Source organism: Camarhynchus parvulus, chromosome 27, assembly GCF_901933205.1.
Source record: "Camarhynchus parvulus chromosome 27, STF_HiC, whole genome shotgun sequence".
Classification (NCBI taxonomy): Eukaryota; Metazoa; Chordata; class Aves; order Passeriformes; family Thraupidae; genus Camarhynchus; species Camarhynchus parvulus.
In genome coordinates this window covers 5,691,244-5,711,540 of record NC_044597.1, presented here as the reverse complement: position 1 = coordinate 5,711,540, position 20,297 = coordinate 5,691,244, and the positions used below count along the sequence as shown (strand labels likewise).

Genomic DNA, 20,297 nt, shown 5'->3' with positions numbered 1-20,297 from the left:
AAAACCCCAAATTCCCAGATTTCCTTCCTCTTCCAAAGCCTGGGCTCCCCAGCATTCCCGCAGGAGCCAATTCCAGCATTTCCAGCCTCTGTGGAAATGTGCCCTAAGTGCCTCTCACTGACCCCTTTGGTGCCCTGGGCTTGTCCAGGGATTTGGGCACCGACCCCAAATCGGGGGTGATCCCAACTCGGATTTTGGGTATCCTGGGGGAACAATTCCCTTCCCAGCCCTCCCTCCCTGCTCCTCACAGGGATCTTCTTAATCCCCCAGGGCTGGATTTTGCAAGAACTGGGACATTTGGGCAACTTTGGGGTTTTTGGGGCTGCAGATGGGGCTGGAGGCTGCAGGCAGCACTCCAGGGATTTGGGATGCCAGAGCAATGCAGGGATTTGGGATCCTAGAGCAATGCGGGGATTTGGGATTTGTGATAAAAAGCAAAAAATAAAATAAAATAAACCCTAACTCCTGACCACGCCCAGCTGGCAGAGCCCCCTGCCCATCCTCCTGCTGGCCCAAAGCTGGGATTTGGCTGTTCCCAAATCCTGAGGATCTGCGGGATGGCAGGCACAGCCACCCCACACCAAAACAGGCTGGGGGACAGCCCCAAAATTCCACATTTTAGCCCCAGTTTGTGACTAAATTTTCTTTCACCATTGCTGCCAAGCCCGAGGCTCCTCAGGAGGGAGGTGGGGGGGGACCTGGGGTCCCCGTGCCAGGAGGATTTTGGGTGGCACCTCATGCCAGGGATGCCAAGGAAGGGGGAATGACCCAACTCGGGGTGGGGGGAAAAGAGAAAAATCCAAAGGAATTTCAAAGTGCAAGAAGAGAATTGTGCCAGAACAGGTTTGGGGACAGGGATCCCAAAGGATGGGGCTCCCCAACAGCTTCCTAAGCTCGTTATAACCTCTGGATAGATAAATCCCATTATATATTTAATATATATTTCTATTTCTGAGCAGCCAGCGGCTCTGTCCAGTTCAGAGCTCCAAGCTGGGAGCAGAAAGGGTTTGGTATTATTTTTTTCTCTGTTGTTGTTTTTTTGGTTTTTTTTTTTGTTTTGTTTTTGTTTTTGTTTTTGTTTTTTAAGACAACCCTTGTGGTGTGAATCTTAGAGAAAAAAACCAAATAAAATAAAATAAAATAAAATAAATGTTTAAAAAAGGAAATTCAGTGGAGGATTTCTTCTGGGCCGAGCTTTGCCTGCATGTTCAGCACAGCCCCACTGCTGATAACGGGAATAGTGCAAAGCAGGAAGGGCAGTGGGGATGTGCTGAACGTGCATGAAGGTCCCAAAATTTGGGATTTGGGGCCCTCCCAAAGGAGTTTCCGTCAGCTGGAGCATTCCCAGGAGCCCTGGATTTACTAGGGATGAGGGAAGGAGGGGCATTGGTGCATTTGGTGTTGGTGTTCCCTTTCCCAGAACTGCTCTGACTGTCTGTCCTTCCTTCCTTCCTTCCTTCCTTCCTTCCTTCCTTCCTTCCTTCCTTCCTTCCTTCCTTCCTTCCTTCCTTCCTTCCTTCCTTCCTTCCTTCCTTCCTTCCTTCCTTCCTTCCTTCCTTCCTTCCTTCCTTCCACCCATCTATCCCAGCTCAGAGGAAGCCGATCCCCGGTGGATATTCCAGACTGGAGATGGAATCAAGGTCAAAAGGTGGGGAACAGTGGAAGTTCCCATCCCAGGCTCAGGACTGTGGTCACTGTCCCATTCCTTGGAGATCCCTCTTCCCAGGACCAGTGGAAGAACATGGTTTTGCGGGAATGATTTGTGGTGGGCGGGAAAACGCAGGGACCGCATTTGGGATTCTCCTCCCCACAAAGATTTTCATCTCCAAACTCTGGTCCAGTATTCCTCTCCCAGGTCCAGGAGCTCCTGACCTTGGACAATTCTGGCTGTGGCCCCAGCTGAGACATCGGCCTTCTTTGGGAATTCTGGGTGGGAAGGACAGCCCCTCCCCTCCGGCAGCTGGCACAGGTGACAACGTCCTCCCAGGTGGTGCCACCTCCTGCCCACCTCTGTCCATCCTCATCCATCTGTCCTTCCAGGTTGGATCATCCTCCAGCTGGAGCAAAGCCCAGTGGGAAAAGCAGGGAAACCTCAGCTTGGGAATTCTTCTGGACGTCCCCACCTGGGTACGGCCACCACGTCCTCCCCTGGCAGTGCCACATCCAGGGCCACATCCTTGGACACCACCAGGTGACATCACATCCTTGCCCAGCAGTGCAACATCCAGTGTTGGCTCTTGGGACATTGCCAGGTGCCACCATGTCCCTTCTCCAGCACTGCCACATCCAGGGCCACATCCTTGGACACCTCCAGGCGCCACCATGTCCTTCCCTGGCAGTTCCACATTGAGAGTCCCATTCTTGGGCACCTCTAGGTGCCACCACGTCCTTCCCCGAGGCTCTGGGGGGTCTCTGGTACTGTGGGCGCTCCCCACGCTCCTGGCAAGATCTACTGGAGTCCCCTCTGGCACATGGAGCAGGGGACAGGTGACCCCACCTTCACTCCTGGTGGCATTGGGGCGCTGGCATCTGCCACTGTGGCTCCCCAGGCTCCTCCTGGGCCGCTCCTGGGAGCACCGGCTCTGCCGGTGCCGCGGGGAAGCCGTGGTCCCCGGGAGAGGATTGGCTGCGGTCTCGGGGCCGGGGGGCTCCTAGCCCTTGTCCTGCGCCAGGGGAGCGCCCTTGTCACCCAGGGGCTGTGGGGACAAACAGGGACATGCTGGATCAGAGGGGACATGGACTGGGGGGACGGGGATTGGGGGACAGGGATCGGGGGACAGGGATTGAGGGACAGGGGTTGAGGGTCAGGGACTGGAGGAGGAAGGAATTGCATCCTTCCCCAGCTGTTCCCAGGCTGTCCCCGGGGCTGTCCCTAGACTGTCCCCACGCTGTCCCTGCCCTGTCCCTGCCCTGTCCCAGCCTGTCCCAGCCCCGGCCCATGCCAGCCCCGTACCCACCGTTCCTTTTGGGGTGCTGCCGTCGGGCTGCAGGCTCAGGAAGGGGTTGGGGGCCATGGCCGGCCCCGAGCCCAGCGGGGGGGTGGCCTGGGGGGCCAGCAGGGCCCCGCCGGGGTTCAGCTGCTGCGGGGACAGCGAGGCCAGCAGGGAGCCCCCGCTGGGCGCGGCCGAGGTCAGCAGCGCGCTGGGGCTGGGGTGCAGCGGGGCCGAGGTGGCGGCCAGCAGGGACAGCTGGGACGAGCCCGACATCTGCAGCCGCTGCAGCTCCCGCTTTTGCTGGATCTGCTGCATCATCTGGAACACCAGCGCCTGCTGCTCCTGCGGGAACGGCCGGGACACGGCTCAGAGCAGGGACAGTGCGGGGACAGAGTGGGGACAGAATGGGGACAGAGCAGGGCTAGAGTGGGGACAGAGAGGACACAGTGGGGACAGAGTGCTCTGACACAAATCCCCCACAGTTCCAACCCATCAATGCAGCAATTTCAAATCTGTGGAATCCACCATCCCAAAATCCCAAACTGTCTCTGAATTCCAGGTGAGCGGGACCCGGGGGAAGCAGGCTCAGAGCTCACCTGCATCCCAAGGGACGCCCTGAAATCCAGGAAAACCTCCCTGAAATCCAGGAAAACTGCAGGAATCACTATGGCAACCATCGACCCTCGCGGCAGCTGGACACAGTGACATCAGCTGCCCTCGGAAATTGGCTTTTCCCGGGATATAAAAATAGCCTGACCCAGAAATGCATCCAGAGCAGCAGGCTGGGCTCCTGGGTGGAATGAGCAGAGCCTAGCCCTGGTGATAGAGCTGGTGGCACTCCCGTGTCACCCCAGGCAGGGAGGGGACAGCACCAAGGTCTCTGCAAGGCCATGGGCTGGGGTTTGCCATCTCAGGACCTGTTTGCCACCTCAGGGACCTGTTGCCACCTCTCCATCTCCATTCCCGGGACAGGGAGTGTGGGCAGGGAGCCAAGAACCCCAGAGCAGACACCTTTTGGGGGCCTTTCGGTGACCCCAAACCCCTGAGCCAGCTGTGGAACCCCCTGGGCACCTCCAGCTCTCTGTGTGGACGTGCCCAGACACAGCTGAGCTGCCTGGGATTGAAACAATTCAGGTTTTATCTCTCTCTAATCCCCAGCAGGGTCCTTGGCACGTTCTGCCTCTCCTGTTGGCCCAGGACACCTGGGAGCCCAGGGCCAGCCTGGGATCCAGCAGGATTTGCATCCTGGGATGCATCTCCAGGGGGGAACGGGTCTCCCAGTTTCCTCTTCCCGATTTCCCGGAGCTCCTGCCTTCTCACCCCCTCAGGATGTGGCAAACTCAGACTAAACTCAAATTAAACTTCTTTCCTTTGGTACAAAAAGAGTCCAAATACCACCTCCCCTCCCTGGGAGCTGCCACACCCCCAGCCTGGAGCTTTGATCCTCGGCATTTGGGATGCTTCCTCATCCTAAATTCCCAAACCAGCTCTGAATTCCCTCACCCAGCCCACGGTGGGTTCAGCCTCAAAAGGCTCAGAGGATTCGAGGACAAGACGGAACCTCCGGTTTTAATTTCAGATTTTCCTCTCTGCTCTGAGCTTTTCCCAGCACCACCAGCCTCCCCTCCCCTCTGTCCCTTACCGGGTTAAGTGGCTGGGAAGTCAGGAGCTGCTGCAGCTGCTGCAGCTGCTGCTCGTGCTGCTGCAGGACGTGCCGCTGCTGCTCCGTCAGGGGGCTCAGGCTGGCCACACTGTGGGAACACAGAGAGACACAGCAGCTGAAAAGATTTCCTTCCATGCCCAGCAGCATCCCAGGTGCAGGAGTGAGGGAGGATCGTATTTGTGAGAAGCACATTTGGCAAGAGCTGGGAAACGCCTTGGCTGAGCTCTCCAGCTCTCTGCGGGAACAAGCTGCAGGTAAATTCACCAGGGATACACGGATAATTATGCAGCTTGTGAAGGACCACGGGTCCAATTTAATGGCTGCTAAAATTCCTGCTGGTCCCCTCCCTACGGACACAATGGCTGGTGAACACTGAGCACTAAGCCAGGCTCCCCAAGCCTGGCTTGGGGACAGCTCTCCAGAGCGGCCAGAACCTCTCCCTCCCTCCCTGGAGTCGAGCTGGGCTGCAGAGGGCAGTGCCTCCCGTCCTCACCTGCTCAGGCTGGTGGAGAGCTGCAGGGCCGGGGCCGCGCTCGGAGGCGGGGCGGGCTGCGCTCCGTTCAGGCTCCCCAGGATCCCGTTGAGCGGCATCTGCTGGGCTCCGGCCAGGCTGCCCAGCAGGCCGTCCACCATAGGCACCGCCGAGAGGCCGTGGCTGCCCCCCGAGGCTCCGGCCAGCCCCCCGCCCGCCGCCCTGGCCAGGCCGTTCACCTGCTGCGCCCCGGGCAGGGGCAGCGAGGCGGGGCTGGGCTGCAGCATGGGCAGGGGCGGGGGGGTGCTGTGGAAGGACAGGGAGGAGCTGCTCCTGCTGGGACAGCCCGAGTGAGGGTCCTGGGGGAGAAACGGACACAGAGCATCGGGCTGAGGCGGCTGCCCCGGGGCAGCTCGAGGTGGGAAGTGAGGAGCTCGGGTCGCTTGAGTGCGAGGGATCCCAGAACTCAGAGGGGTCCCAGAGCCCTGCTGGATGTCCAGGATCACCTGGAAGCGCTCTCACCTGGCGCTCCAGCTCTCAGCTACTCTACCCGCTGCATGGAGAGCCTGATCTCTGAGCCTGGGCTAGCAGGGTTTACCAGCTGGCTACCGAGCCCTGGGGCTGCTGCGCTGCCCCTGCCCGAGGCCCTGCCCGGCCGCCGGTGGCCGCAGGGGCCGCTGTACCTCGGAGGACGTGGAGAGCGAGTTCTCGATGCCGAAGCTGTTCTTGCACGGGGGGCTCTTGCTGATGCTCAGGGAGTCACCACCGCAGACTGGGAGGGGAGAGGGGCGAGGCAGCAGAGTCAGGGCTGGACCGTAAGGTGGCCGTGGGACAGATCCCGCCTGCTGTGACCCCTCGGCCACCCCCGGGGCACAGGGACACATCCCTGGGTGCCCTCAGTCCCCCAGTGCCCTCAGCCCCAGTGCCCTCACCGTTGGCAGGCAGGATGTACTGGGCCTGGCTGCCCGGGCCGTTGCTGCTGGTGACCACGGGGAAGGGGACGGACAGCTGGACATTGAGCAGCTGCAGCCGCTCCTTCTTGGCCGTCAGCGTCATGATCTGCTCCTGCAGCCGCTGGTTCTCCTTCTGCAGCGAGTGCAGTGCCTTCAGCATCTCCACAACTGCGGGGGGACCGAGGGTGGCCGGGAAAAAATGGGGGGGGTGGGAAAGGAAGGAAAGGGGATCACAGGATTCACAATCAAATCCCAGAGCGGGAGGAACTGGCCCCACAGCGCTGCTACTGCTCCTCCCCCTGGCACACACTGGGGCTTTGTCGCCGCCCGGCTCCGCTGCCCGCGGGCAGAATCCCAAAATCCCAGCAGCTCTCACCCTGAGAGCCCCGGGAGCCGCCCCGCTGCAACCCAGCCGCACTCACTGTTCACCCCGGCCTCGCCATTGCCCTGCTTCTCCAGGAGCTGCTCGATGTTGGGGGTGGCCTGCGGGACATTGTCCAGCTGCCCGCTGCTGCTGCATGACACGGTCTGGTCGAAGAGGGTCGGCAGACTGCTGATGGGGGACCTGGGGGGGCCGGGGGCGTCAGGGGGCCCCTGCTCCTCTCCCGGCTCCATCCCTGCTCCATTCCAATTGTATTCCCGCTCCATTCCTGTTCCATTCCCTGCTCCCATCGCTCCTCTTCCTGGCCCCAAGTGGCCGCAGCCCCCCGGGTCCTCCCATGCCATGCCATGCCATGCCATGCCATGCCATGCCATGCCATGCCATGCCATGCCATGCCATGCCATGCCATGCCATGCCATGCCATCCCATCCCACCCCACACTGCAAGGAGTGGGGCAGGAGCTGTTTCAGTCCCCCCCAGGCTGTGCCCTTTCCCCGCTGTCCCCATGGTGTCCCCTCACTGTCCCCAGGGACACTCACATGGAGGACAGGCTCTCCTGCGGGGACGTCCCTCGGCAGCCGAAGCCGCAATCCTCCAAGTCGGGCTCTGCGCGGGGACAGGGACAGAGGGCCCGGGGTCAGCGGCGCCCGGTGCCCGGTGAGTGTTCGGTGTGTGCCCGGTCAGTGCCCGCTAGGGGGCACCGGGTGGTACCGCGCGGCGCCAGAACCCAGGAGTCTCGGGAAGTACGGAACCGCACCGAACCGCACCGACCCGCACCGAGCAGCACCGGTACCAAGCCTCACCGAGCAGCCCCGGGCAGCACCGAACGGGACCGGGCAGCACCGCACCGAGCAGCGCCGGCCCCGCGCTGCGCAAGGCGGCCCCGCCGGCGCCTCCCCCGGGGAGGAGCCGCTGGCGCCGCCTGGCACCTCGGCACGGTCGGGACGGTCACCCCGGCAAGGTCACCCCGGCCCCGCTCTGCGCCCGGCCAGGCGGAGCTCTGCAAAGCCTGGAGCCGGCTTTGCCGGAGCCGCCGGGGAATGGGGCCGCAGGGAGGGAGGGACAAATCCCGTGCCAGGCCCTGCCCCCGGCCCCCCGGCCTCGGCTGGATCCGGCAGTCCCAGGGGATCGGCTGTCAGTCTCCAGGGAGTGACAGAATCAGGTTGGAGCAGAGCTTTAAGGTCAGCCGGGATTGAGGGTCCTTCCCCCAGAGCCAACTCGGATTCCTGGAGGTTTCCAGACGCTCCCTAAGGAGCTTCAAGGGAATAATGGAATGGTTAGGGTTGGAAAACCCTATTCCCGTTCAGCCGTGCCACATCCACGCGGTTTGGAACACTTCCAGGGATGGGGACTTGTTCCAGTGCCTGACCATCCTTTCCATGAGGAAATTTCCCCAATATCCCACCCAAACCTCCCCTGGCCCATCCTGAGGCCATTCCCTCTCCTCCTGTCCCCATTCCCTGGGAGCAGACCCCAACACCCCTGGCTGTCTCCTCCTGTCAGGGACTTGTGGAGATCCAGAAGGTCTCTCCTGATCCTCCTTTTCTCCAGGATAAACATTCCCAGCTCCCTCATCCACTCCTCGCACTCCAAACCCTTCCCTGGCCACGCTTCAGCCCCTCCATGTCCTTCTTGGGAAGATCCCAAAACTGCCCCCAGGATCTGAGCTGTGCCCTCAGCAGTGCCCAGCTCAGCTTTGGCATCCAGAACCTTCCTCCAGAGCCATCCCTGTGCCCCAGGAAATCTGGGATGGGGCTGCTGTGCACATGTGCAGGATATCTGCCATTCCAAGGGTAATCCAGGATAAATCCCGTATTTGTCTTCCCATCCCTGGAATGTTCACTCCCCTCTCCCTGGGCCCTGTCAGATGTGGTGGCTCCAAGCCCAGCTGCCTCCCTGCCCTTCCTCTCCTTCCCCACACATTCCCACGTGCAGGAATCCCGGGAATCTCCTGCAGGGAATGCCGGGATTCCCAGTGGGATGCCCAGAATAGGGATTTCCTGCTGCTGCTGGGAATGAACAAACCCAGCTGGGGCTGGGCAGCTCCTCCAGACAGGGCCAGGGGATCCTGGCTCCCTCATCCCCTTGGGAATGTCCTACTGGGACACTCTTCCAGGCAAGAATAATCCATGTTATATCCATAATTCCTGGATGTGGCTGGAATCTCCCAGTGCAAGATCCTGGAGCAGCTTCCAGTGCTGGAATTGGCTCCAGGAGAGCTGGAGAGGGGCTTGGGACAAGGGAGGGACGGACAGGACACAGGGAATGGGTTTAAACTGGGATAGGGCAGGGATAGATGGGGTTTTGGGAAGGAATTCCTCCCGGTGAGGGTGGGGAGGGGCTGGGATAGAATTCCCAGAGAAACTGTGACTGATCCATCCCTGGAAGTGTGCCAGGCCAGCTTGGAGCACCCTGGGGTAATGGAAGGTATCCCTGCCCATCTTTAAGGTCCCTCCCAACCCAAACCATGGGCACCCATGCCCCAGGAACACCCAATTCTCCAGGGACATTCATTTTCCAGAGATATCCTTTCTCCAGGGATATCCATTCTCCAGGGCCACCCAGTTCTCCAGGGCCACCCATCAATCATCCAGGGCCACTCATTATCTAGGGACATCCAATTATCCTGGGACAGCCGTTATCATCCAGGGACACTCATGATCCAGGGACACCCATTTTCCAGAGACACTCATTATCCATGGACATTCATTCTCCAGGGACACCCATTTTCCAGGGGCACCCATGATCCAGGGACACCCATTTTCCAGGGACACTCCCGAGGTGCTGCTGGCAAACACGTCGTCCCTGTCCCCCCATGGCAGCCCTGGCTGTCACCCCTAGGGACAGCAGCTGGAAAAGCCAGGAATGCAGCGGTGGCCTCCTGTCCTGTCCTGGCAGGAGAGCCCTCGGGAATGCCAACCCGGACATACCTGGGAGCTCACGTACCTGCCCGGCTGCTCTCCGGCTGGCTCAGGAGGGGGTTCAGGGACAGCCCAGATGTCAGTGGGCTCCCGAAAATGTGCGAGGAAGGGAGGCTGAAGGTGGAACCCGCCAGGGAAAACACCTGCACGGGAAGCAGGGAAATATCCTCATTATTGCAGCTCTTCCCGGCTCCCGCATTAAAAATATCTCCTGGAAGTCTGGTGAGAGGCTTGGCACATTCCCAGTGCTGGCTGGGAGCCAGGAGCCCTGGGAATGGTGTGGATCCAATTGCTCTTCCCGGTGGAAGTGCTCCCAATCCTGAGTGTTCCCTGTCCCAACTGTTCCCATTCTTGAGTTTTCCCAATCCCAAGTGTTCCCATTCCTGAGTGTTCCTTGTCCTGACTGTCCCCAATCCCGACTACTCCCAATCCCAAATTTACCAATCCTGAGTGTCCCCATTCCCAACTGTCCCCATTCCCAATTATTCCCTGTCCCAACTCTCCCCATTCCTGACCGTTCCCTGTCCCAGCTGTCCCCATTCCCGACTCTCCCCATTCCCGATTCTCTCCATTCCCGACTCTCCCCATTCCCAACTGTTCCCTGCCCCAACTGTCCCCAGTCCCCATTGTCCCCAATCCCGACTGTCCCCATTCCCGCGTGTCCCCAGTCCCGGGCCTCACCTGCGTGGTGGAGCCGGCGGAGGAGGAGGCGGGCAGGGAGCTGGCGAAGGGCGAGCGGCTGAGCTGGGGCAGGGCGGCGCCGCCCTGGTGCGGGAGCAGCCCCGAGGGCAGCGGCGTGCTGCACACCGCCCGCAGCGCCGCGCCTAGCGGGATCGGGTCCTTGTTGCTCGTGTAGATCCCTGCGGGACAGAGATTCCAATTTATCCCGCTAATCCCCAGGGAGAGATCCCTTCTGGTCCTGCTTCTCCCAAGGGAGAGAAGATTCTTTCTGATCCTGCTTCTCCCAAGGGAGATTCCTTCTGATCCTGCCTCTCCCAAGGGAGAGATTCCATCTTATCCTGCCTTTCCAAAGGGAGAGGAGATTCCTTCTCATCCTGCCTCTCCCAAGGGAGAGGAGATTCCTCAACTTTTGGGAAGCTGATCCAGGGGAGATTCCAGGGTGAAGGAAGGGGATGTGGATTTTTATGGATTCAGGGAACAGAACCCTGTGCAGGCAGGTCTGGACATGGCTAAATGTGCTGGAAAATTCTGGAAAAGGCTGGAAAAGGGATCTGAGCACACCTGAATCCCTCAAGAGGGGACCCACCTGAGCCCAGCAGTGGCGACTCCATGCTGAGGCTGGGAACACTCCCGGGGTGGCTGAAGCTCCGGGAAGAATTCCCGACACTGGAGCTGACGAGGGATCCCCCGGAAAAGGGAGAGGAGGAGGTGGAGGTGGATCCAGCCAGCTGGGCCCCCAAAACCTCTTTGCTTTTGCCCGCCTTGGGCCTGCCAGGGCCATGCTTGTTTTTCTTGCTGCCCTTGTGCTTCTTCTCCTTGAGCACCTCTCCCTCCTCGGCGCCCAGCGACGGCAACCGCTTGTGGCCGCTCCCAGCGGCGCCAGCCGTGCCACCCGTGCCACCCGCAGGGCCACCGAGGGTGCTGGAGGCTTTGTAGTCCACGGGGGAGGCGTCGCGGGCTCGCGGCTGGCCCACGGCCGAGGTGGAGAAGCGCATGATGGAGCCGAAGCCGGAGAAGATGACCTTCTGCTCGAAGACATCGGCCTTGGGGCCCTCGGAGAGTGGCGAGCAGTGCGAGGAGGAGCTGGAGCTGGCGGCCTTGCGGAACTTCTCGTCCTCCTGCTCCAGCTTGGGGAAGGGCGCGAAGTCCTGGGAGCCAGGCAGGCCACAGGAGGAGCCTGGGGACACACAGGGTCAGCCCGAGGGGCAGGGCAGGGCTTCATCGCTCTCCTCCTCCTCCTCCTCCTTCATCGCTCTGCTTTTCTCTTTCATTCCTTGCCTCTTTTAAGTCATCACTCTCCTCTTCCTCCTCCTTCATCCCTCTCCTCTTTCTCCTTTCTCCTCCTCCTTCCTCTTCCTCCTTCCTCTCTTCTTCTTCCTCCTCCATCCTTCTCCTTTTTTCCATCCCTCCCCTCTTCCTCCCTCCCCTCTTTCTCCTTTCTTCTCCGTCCTCTCCCTCCTCCTTCTCCTCTTCCTCCTCCTTCATCCCTCTCTTTTTCTCCTTCATCCGTTCCCTCTTCCTCCTCCTTCATCCCTCTCTTTTTCTCCTTCATCCGTTCCCTCTTCCTCCCTCTCCTCTTCCTCCTCCTTCATCCCTTTCCTCTTTCTCCTTTCTCCTCCTGCTCTCCTCTTCGTCCTCCTTCCTCTTCCCTCTCCTCTTCCTTCTCCTTCATCCCTCTCCTCTCCCACCTCCTTCTTCTCTTCCTCCTCCATCCCCCTCCTTCCTCCTTCCTCCCTCTCCCTCCCCCCCCCCTCCTCCTCCTCCTGCCCCTCACCGGTCGTCTGGAAGGTTCCCCCAGCTGGGGCAGATCCAAAGCCTCCGGAGCTTTTCCCGCTTCCTGTCTTCTTCCCCTTGTGGCTGCTGCTGTGGCTCGAGGATTTCCTGCCCTTGGCCTCTGCCCTGGCCACCTCCGAGCTCTCCTTGGTGGCCTCATGGTGGCCACCAGAGCCCTGGGAGGGGACAGACACAGGGGTGATGCCAGGGACCAGAGCTGGCTGCAGCTGGGGCTCCTTTTTTCCCCATTTTCCTGATTTTCTTGTTTTTCCCGAATTTCCCAATTTTCACGATTTTCCCCCTCTGCAGCAGTAATTGCCCCCTCTGTCCACCCAGGGCTGGTCAGCTTGGGTCACTCCCGGCACAAAAGTGACTCTGGAACATTTCCTGCTGCTCGGCGGCACTGGGAATTCCATCCCAGGGATTGAGCTCATCCCAGGGAACCACAGGGGATTAAAGGAGGAAGGGAGTGGAGTCTCCAGCTCCAAAAACCTCTGGATTTTGGAAACCTCCTAGTTCCATCTGGGATTTCAGATGGAAATTCCTGCCTCAGGTGTGCTGCTCCCACCACTCCCATCCCACCTGGGGGATTTCCTTGGGAATGGGGTGGGATCAGACATTCCCTGGCGGAATTTCCTCATCCTCGGGATGGGACAGGAGATTCCTTGGGATCCCTGCAGCCATCCCAAAGCTCCGGCTGGGAATATTCCCAGGGGTTGGAGCAGCACCAGATGTTCCCAAATTCCAGCTGAGGAATTCTCTCCAGGGGAGACAGGCAGGCGAAGAACCTGGGCAAATGCCAGGAGATCCAGGACTTCGGGATGAGAGGGAGAATTTTGGGAATTCAGAAGGGGCGAGAGAGGGATGAACCCAAACCCTGATCCCTCAAATCCCAAATCCCTTCAAATCCAGAGCTGAGGGCTCCAAATTCACCACTTTTAGGTAACATTACAACCAAAATTAAAAATATTCCTGTAATTATGGGATGGCCCAAAATGCGGGACCTTCCTGACATCCTTGACCCTGGCCGAGCCCTCCTTGGGATAAATCGTGGGATCCGAATCCATCCCTGGATTTAATTCCCCAACAGCTGCAGGCGCCAGATGTGCCTGGAATTTGAAGGGATGGGAACAGGGGAATTCCGGGGAGAAAGAATTGGGATTTTCTCCTGCCAGCACCAGATGTGGGAATTAAACCCTCCTGGATTTATGGGCTCAGCAGGAGAAATCATCCTGATTTTTCCTTGGGAAGGGAAGGGGAAAGGGACCTGGGGAATGGCGTGGTGAGAATGCCCTTTTCCCAGTTTTCTGGGTGGATTTTCATGCCCTTTTTCCCAATTTTCTGCGTGGATTTTCCTGCTCTTTTCCCAGCTTTTTTGGCTGGATATCCTGGATGGATTTTCCCGCCCTTTCCCATTTTCTTGTCTGGATTTCCTGGGTGGATTTTCCTGCCCTTTCCCAGTTTCCCAGTGGATTTTCCCATCCCACAGCCCCAGTACCTTCTCGGCAGCCACGGCCACGGGTGCTGGGGGGAGGCTGCTGGGGGACTCCGGCCGCTTTTTGTGCTTCTGCTTCGGCCTCTCCTTGTCCTTGCGGCTCTGGAAAAAAAACCAGAAACTCTGGAATGCCGGAATTCCCAACACTGGGAAGGGCAGCATCAGATCCCATAAAGAAATTTTAAAAAATCCCCATTCGAGCAGTTTTCCAGGAGCAGATCCCATAAACAAATCCCTAGTCCCATTGTTTTCCAGCAAAGATCCCGTTAAAAAAATCCAAATAAATTCCCACAGTTCTCCAGTGGCAGATCCCATAAGGAAGTCTAAATAAATCCATATTCCTGTTGTTTTGCAGTGGCAGATCCCATAAAGAAATCCCGTAGTTTTCCAGCACCTGATCCCATAAACAAATCCTGTGACCTTGGGGAATTTTGGGAGCTTTGGGAGTTTTGGGGATTTTCTCACTTTTTTTGGCCGCTCGTGGTGGGACAGGTGCTTTTCCTGGGCTGGGGATGCCGAGCGGCTCCTCCTGCCCGGGAGGAAGGAGCTGCTCCCGGAATGGCGCGAGGTCTTCTGGGGGAAAACGGGAGGGAAATGGGGGAAAAAGGGGGGAAACAGGAAAAAAACAGAGAGAAAAGGGGAAAGGAAAGAGGGGAAACAGGAACAAAAACAGAGGGAAAGGGGGAAAAATGAGGGAAAAGGGACAAAAAGGGACAAGGGGAAGAAAGAGGGAAAAGGGGAAAGAAAAGATGGAAAAATGGGAAAAAAGAGGAAAAAAGGAAAAAAGAGGGGAAAAGGGGAAAGAGGGAAAGGGGAAAAAAAGAAGGAAAAGCAGGAAGAAGATGGAAAAGGGGAAGAAAAGAGACAAAAGGAGAAGAAAAATAAATTAAAATTCCCTAAATAAATAAAATCCACCAAATAAAATAAAAATTCCTGAAATACATGAACATTTCCAAAATAAATAAAAAATTCTCTAAATAAATAAAAAATGCCCTCAATAAATGAAATTCCCGAAAAGAAATGAAATTCCCTGAATAAATGAAAGTTCTCTAAATAATTGGGAATTCCTGAAATCCCTGGAATTCCTGGATCTCACCATTTTGTTAAAGTGGTATTTGCAGTAGCCACAGTATTTGACGTTGTCGACCTCCAGCACCTCCTCCTCACACAGGAGCCCGGCCATCTGTGCACTGATCCCGAGAAAAACAGGGAAAATCCAGGAAAATTGGTGGGAAAGAAGGGAAAAAATGGGAAAATTGGTAGGAAAACAGGGAAAACCCGGAGAAAAGCAGCAGGAAAATGGATGGAAAAAAAATGAAAAAAGCAGGAAAACAAAAAAAAAACCCAGGAAAATCCATCAGATTCCACAGGTTCCAATGGAATTCCCAAACTTCTGGAACTCCCTGGAAAAACCCGGAAAAGCCTCCTGGGTGAGGAGGATGAAGGGGCAATTCCAGGCCTAAATAACGTTGTGGAGAGATCAACCCCAAACCCCAGAACCCGCAGGGAACGAGACCCCAGAGCCAGGGCAGGGCAGAGCGGCTGAGGGCACATTCCAGAGGCGAATTCCCGGGAATCTCACCAGGTGACGTGGAAGGCCTGGCGGCAGCCGTGGCGGTTGCAGGCCATGCAGGCCCCCGAGGCCGCCTTGCTCTCCCGCCCTTGCTCCTCGCAGATGTAGCAGGTCTGGGATTGGGGAAAAAAAAGTGGTAAAAGCCATTTTTCCCAAGAGGAAAAGCCTCCAGGGATTCCCAAATCTCATGGAATGTGTTGGGTCGAGCGGGGTTTTGGAGCTCGGCGAGGTCCAGCCCCACATTCCCCACCTTCCACTCCTGTGAAGGAATTTCTGGGGTATTGAGGAAATTTTGAGGGATTTCCACGAAAATTCCAGGATATTCCCCAGTGGGATACACAAAACTTCTCCTTTTTCCCCCGAAATCCCAACCGTCTCATCAGAACCAACATGGAATTCCATGGATTCAGTTGGTTCCAGTTGTTCCACCATGAAATTCCTCAAATTCCCATTTTCTCCCCCAAAACCCATCCAAATATGGAGGATCCAACACAGAATTCCATAGATTCAGTTGGCTCAAGTCGTCCCACCAAGAAATTCCTGAAATTCCCATTTTCTCCCCCAAAAATATGAAGGATCCAACACAGAATTCCATGGATCCAACTAGTTCCCATCGTTCCATGAAGAAATTCCTCAAATTCCATTCGGGGAAGACAGATGGGGAAGACCAAAAATTTCCTGGCAAATCCAGGGATTTCCTTGGTTTTTAATGGAATCTGAGGAGCTGTGGGGTCGGGATAATCTGGGAAGGAGCCATGGGGGGACGGGATGATCCCGAAATCCCGAAATTCCAGATTTCACCTTGTTGAAGCGGTCGTGGGGGACGTACTGGAGCACGATGGGCTCCATGGTGAGCACGTTGGCAAACTGCACCTCGGGGATGTACAGGGCACACACCACATGGGCCCAGCCTGCAAAAGGAAGGGAAAACGGGAATTCAGTCCAGGAATCCCCAAAAAAATGTTAGATGCCAAAAAAATCTTCTGTCCCAAAAAACCCCATGCCAAAAAAACTACACGTCAAAAAACATCTCTGTTGCAAAAAAACCTCCATCCTAAAAAAAGTTCCATGCCAAAATAGCCTCTATTCCCCCCCCAAAAAATCTTCCTCCCCAAAAAAATCTCCATCCTCAAAAGCTTCTGTGCCTAAAAAACCTCCATCCCAAAAAAACCTTTATCCCAAAAAATTCCATCCCCAAAAATCCGCAGGAAAATCCCACGTGGAAAATCCTCTGGGATGGAGCCTGGATCCCACCGTGATCCCACAGATTGGGAAATTCCTGTGGGATCAACCCCAAAATCCCACAATTTTGGGCTCATTTTGACTCCAGTCCAAGCTCAGGCAGGGAAAAAAAAAACGCTTTTGGTGGAGGCTCCCAAAAGGGAATTTTATGGGCAAAGGGGAAGGGTGGATTTCGGGATTTTCCAAGTGGGAATTCCATGGCTCACCCCCGTTGTCTGTGCGCTTCAGGGCTCCGTCCTTGTGGGGACACAGCTCGCACCTCTGGAAGGGAGAAAAAACACCAAATTCACCCAATCTCATCAATAAAATTCAAATTTCATCAGCTGTTATTGATAGAATTTAAATTCAATAAATAAAATTTGTACGATTTCAGCTATGAGATTCAGATTCTGTCACGTTTAATTAGGTTTAATTGATGACATTGAAATTTTATTAATAAAGTTCAAATTTCATGGATAAAAATAAAATTTAATCAATAAAACTTGAATTTCAATCCAAATTTAATCAATAAATTCCAAATTTAATAAAATTCAATTGATAAAATTGAAAATTCATCAATAAAATTGACATTTAATCCCATAAATGCAAATTTCATCAATAAAATTCAAATTAAATAGAATTTAATCTATAAAATTCAAATTTAATCTACAAAATTCAAATTTAATAAAAATTAATCAATAAAATTCAAAATTCATCCACTTAATTCCAGGTTTAGGACCAGAAAATCCCTGATTCTGCCCCAAAAAGGAGCAGCTGCCAGAACAGGGCTGTGGGGATAAGGACTGAAGAGGTTTTGGGGGAAAAACACCTCAAAAAAGCCCTGTAAAATGGATTTAAATGCCTAGGGCAAAGTTTTGCTTTTAGGGCTTTTTAGGGCTGGTTTTAAGGGCTGTGGTTGAGGAGTAAAACCGAAAGCAGCGACTCAGAGTAAAAAAGAAATTGAGTTTTTATCTCTCTCTGCTCCTTCCTTCCGCCTCTCACGAGGTTTTTTCCCTCCAGTTTTGGGGGAAGATTTGGTTGTAGGTTCATGGTTGGGTTTGGTGCCACCCCAAATCCAGGCTGAGAAGGTGTGGGGTTGTTTTTGGGGTACCCCAAAATCTGGTGTAGAAAAATCTCCCCTGTGATTTCTTTTTTGGAGGTTTTTGAATTGTTAAAAAAGGCCCCAAACCCAAAGACCTTGGAGAACCCCATCCATGATTTTTCCCTACTCACCACCCGGGCGGCTCTTTCCTGGGATTCGCATTTCCGGCAGAACCAGGGGCCGGTGGGAACCTGGACAATTCCATAACAAGCTGGGGGAAAAGGCAGAAAAAGCCCAAATTAAACCATTTTAAATCCATTTATTTCTGATTTCTTGGGGGTTTAAAAATGTTTGGAGCAGGCTGGAAATAAACAGGAGGAAAATCAGGGAGAAAAATAGGATCAGCACCAAGAAATTGTGGGGGAAAAAATCAAAGCAAAATAAACAAAATAAAATAAAATAAAAATGTAAAATATTGAGGAAACAATGAGTGGTAAATGGAGGCCCCCAAACAGGATTAAGAGCATTTATAAATTGTATTTTCTGCTCATTTTTTACTTTTTTCCCCCCTTGTTTTGGGGATTTTCTCCTCTTTGGGACACAATTTTTCATTAAAATTTCAGGATATTCATGGAACTATCTGATGGAAAACAAGAGCTCTATAAAGGAGTTAAGGACATTAATAATTTCTATTTTCAGCTCATATTCTGCATTTTTCCCGTGTTTTTCCCTGTTTTCCCCTGGCAGCCCCCACTGGCTCTAGCTGAGCTCGTTCTTGGCTCTCAGCCTGGACTAAAGATGGACCCGGGGCTTCCCGGGAATTTCACTCTCCCTGTTTACTTCCCACTTTTTTTCCCAGTTTTACCTAATTTTCCCCTGATTTCCCCATTTTCCCCTGCTTTTTCCCTGTTTTTACCATTTTCCCTGGTTTTCCCTGTTTTCTCCTCTTTTTTCTCCCTGTTTATTTCCTGTTTTCTTCCCTGTTATTCTCTGTGTTTTCCCTGTTTAATTCCTGGGTTTTTTTCCTGTTTTCCCTGGGGTTTTCCTCTATTTCTCCCTATTTTTCTCCATGCTTTCCCTGTTTATTTCCTTTGGGGTTTTTTGGGGGTTTTTTTGCCCATGCAGGATGAGCCCCCAGGGTTCCTTTTTGGGGTTTGAGTTATTTGGGGAATAAAAACCTCCCCAAAGCCACAGGGGCTGGGCCGGGCTCCAAAAGGGGAAACGCCACATCCTGCAGGGCCCCCAAAAACCCCAAATAAACTCCTTGAACTTCCCACAGGCACAGACTGAGACTCAAACCAGGCTCAGAGACTTTTCCTGACCCTCTGGAGCTGCTCCTGCACCTCTGAAACTCTTCCTGAAAATCTGAAACTTTTCTTGAAAATCTGAAACTCTTCCTGATGTTCTGAAACTTGTTTTTGAAAATCTGATACTGTTCCTGACCCTTAAAAGCTGTTATTGAAAATTCGGAACTCAACCCAACACTCTGGAACTGCTCCTGACCCCTAAAAACTGTTCCTGACCCCCTGAAATTCTTCCTGTGCCTCTGGAACTCTTCTTGAAAATCTGAAACTGTTCCTGACCCTCTGGAGCTGCTTCTGCACTTCTGAAACTTTTCTTGAAAATCCAAAACTCTTCTTGACCCTCTGGATCTAGTTTTGAAAATCCCAAACTCTTCCTGATGCTCTAGAACAGTTCTTGGAAATCTGAAACTGCTCCTGACCCTTAAAAACTGCTCCTGACCGTCTGGAACTTCTCCTGTGCTTCTAAAACTCTTCTTGAGAATCCAAAACTGTTCCTGATGCTCCGGAACTGTTCTTGAAAATCTGAACCTGTTCCTGCCCCTCTGGATCTGGTTTGGAAAATCCAAAACTCTTCCTGAGACTCTGGAACAGCTCTTGCCTCTCTTAAACTGTTCCTGACCCTTAAAAACCGTTCCTGACCCTCTGGAGCTGTTCTGGACACAGGATCACAGACAGGGCTGGACACAGGGACAGGGATGGACACAAGGACAGGGACAGAGCTGGACACAGGGACAGGGACAGGGCTGGACCCACGGACAGAGCCGGACCCACGGACACCCAGAACCAGAAGCGAGCACAGGGAAGGGACGAGAGCGAGCAGGGGGAGCTGGAGATGCATCGGGATGGGAACGGGATAAAAACAACAACCGGGACAGGGATGGTCAAACAACAACTGGGAAATTGATGGGATAAAACAACAACTGGGATATTGACAGTGTAAAACAACAACCGGGACAGGGATGGGCAAACAACAACTGGGAAATTGATGGGATAAAACAACAACTGGGATATTGACAGTGTAAAACAACAACCGGGACAAGGATGGGATATCAACAGCCGGGAAATTGATGGGATAGAACAACAGTCGGGACAGGAACGGGATAACATCAGCCGGGAAAACAGCGCGGCCCGAGCAGCCCGGAACCCTGGGCGCATTCCAAACAAACAGAGCAGGGATCGCCACTCCTCCGCTGCCTCGAATACCGATTTTAATCCGGATTTGTTATTTTCACCGAGCCGAGGACAAACTTTCCGAGCCCGCTACCGTGCGCTGGGGGCGGGCTCGGAGTCATTTAAAATGCAAATCGCCCGTGTCGCCGGGAGCAGCGGGCGGAGGAGGCGGAGGCGGAGGAGGAGGGAGGCTGCCTTCCTCCCTCCCTACCCTCGCAGGAGGCAGCTCCGGGCCCCGCCGCCCCCTCCGGTTCTTCCCCGCGGCCCCCCCGGCACCCCGGGCCGGGCCGGGGGCGGCAGCGCCTCTAACCCCCCGTCCCCTCCCCGCTAAACCGGGGGGGCACCGGAGAAATCCCCCCGCTCGCCACCCCCGGGGGGCTCTGCGGCTGCCCCAGCTCGTCCCCCGCCGTGTCCCCACCGTGTCCCCCCGTCCGCGGCCGCGCCACCTCGGTGGCGACACCGTTATTTGGAACAATAGCGCTAAAACAAAGCGCGCCCCCCCCCGCCGCCGCCGCCACCGCCCCCATCCTCACCCCGCCCCGTCCCCGGGGGGTTTCGGGGGGCTCGGGGAGGGGCTCGGGGGGGCCGTGCCGGGCTCACCTTGGTGCACGGCCACATTGCAGCCGTGGCCGTCGCAGTAGACGAGCGGGTTCTCCGCCCAGCCGCGCTCGTCGGAACACACACAGCAGCCTCCCACCATCTCCTTCATACTTC

General features: G+C 55.4%; 1 protein-coding gene across 2 annotated transcripts; it reads right to left on the bottom strand.

Annotated features, from left to right (window-relative positions):
• Nucleotides 1-245: 245 nt before the first annotated feature.
• MLLT6 (MLLT6, PHD finger containing) lies at nt 246-20,297 on the bottom strand. Of its 2 annotated transcripts, none has more exons than XM_030966450.1 (20): nt 20,184-20,297; nt 17,301-17,380; nt 16,295-16,349; nt 15,648-15,757; nt 14,856-14,959; nt 14,370-14,463; nt 13,739-13,846; nt 13,277-13,375; nt 11,780-11,954; nt 10,592-11,182; nt 10,006-10,184; nt 9,350-9,467; nt 6,943-7,009; nt 6,444-6,586; nt 6,001-6,189; nt 5,752-5,840; nt 5,090-5,427; nt 4,576-4,684; nt 2,958-3,275; nt 246-2,696 (listed from the first exon to the last, which is right to left on the bottom strand). In XM_030966450.1, exons 1-20 carry the CDS (start codon nt 20,290-20,292, stop codon nt 2,652-2,654), a joined length of 3,120 nt encoding a protein of 1,039 aa, XP_030822310.1. In that variant the 5' UTR covers nt 20,293-20,297; the 3' UTR covers nt 246-2,651. The 2 variants fall into 2 exon arrangements, with proteins under 2 accessions (XP_030822310.1, XP_030822311.1); XM_030966451.1 differs by having other exon boundaries at nt 13,739-13,843.

Coding starts and splice junctions, on each gene's coding strand:
- MLLT6 (XM_030966450.1), bottom strand. CDS start 20,292: ATGAAGGAGATGGTGGGAGGCTGCTGTGTGTGTTCCGACGAGCGCGGC. Junction 14,464..14,855: donor CAGGCCTTCCACGTCACCTG/GTGAGATTCCCG, acceptor TCTCGGGATCAG/TGCACAGATGGCCGGGCTCC. Junction 9,468..10,005: donor CCGCCGGCTCCACCACGCAG/GTGAGGCCCGGG, acceptor CTTCCCGTGCAG/GTGTTTTCCCTGGCGGGTTC.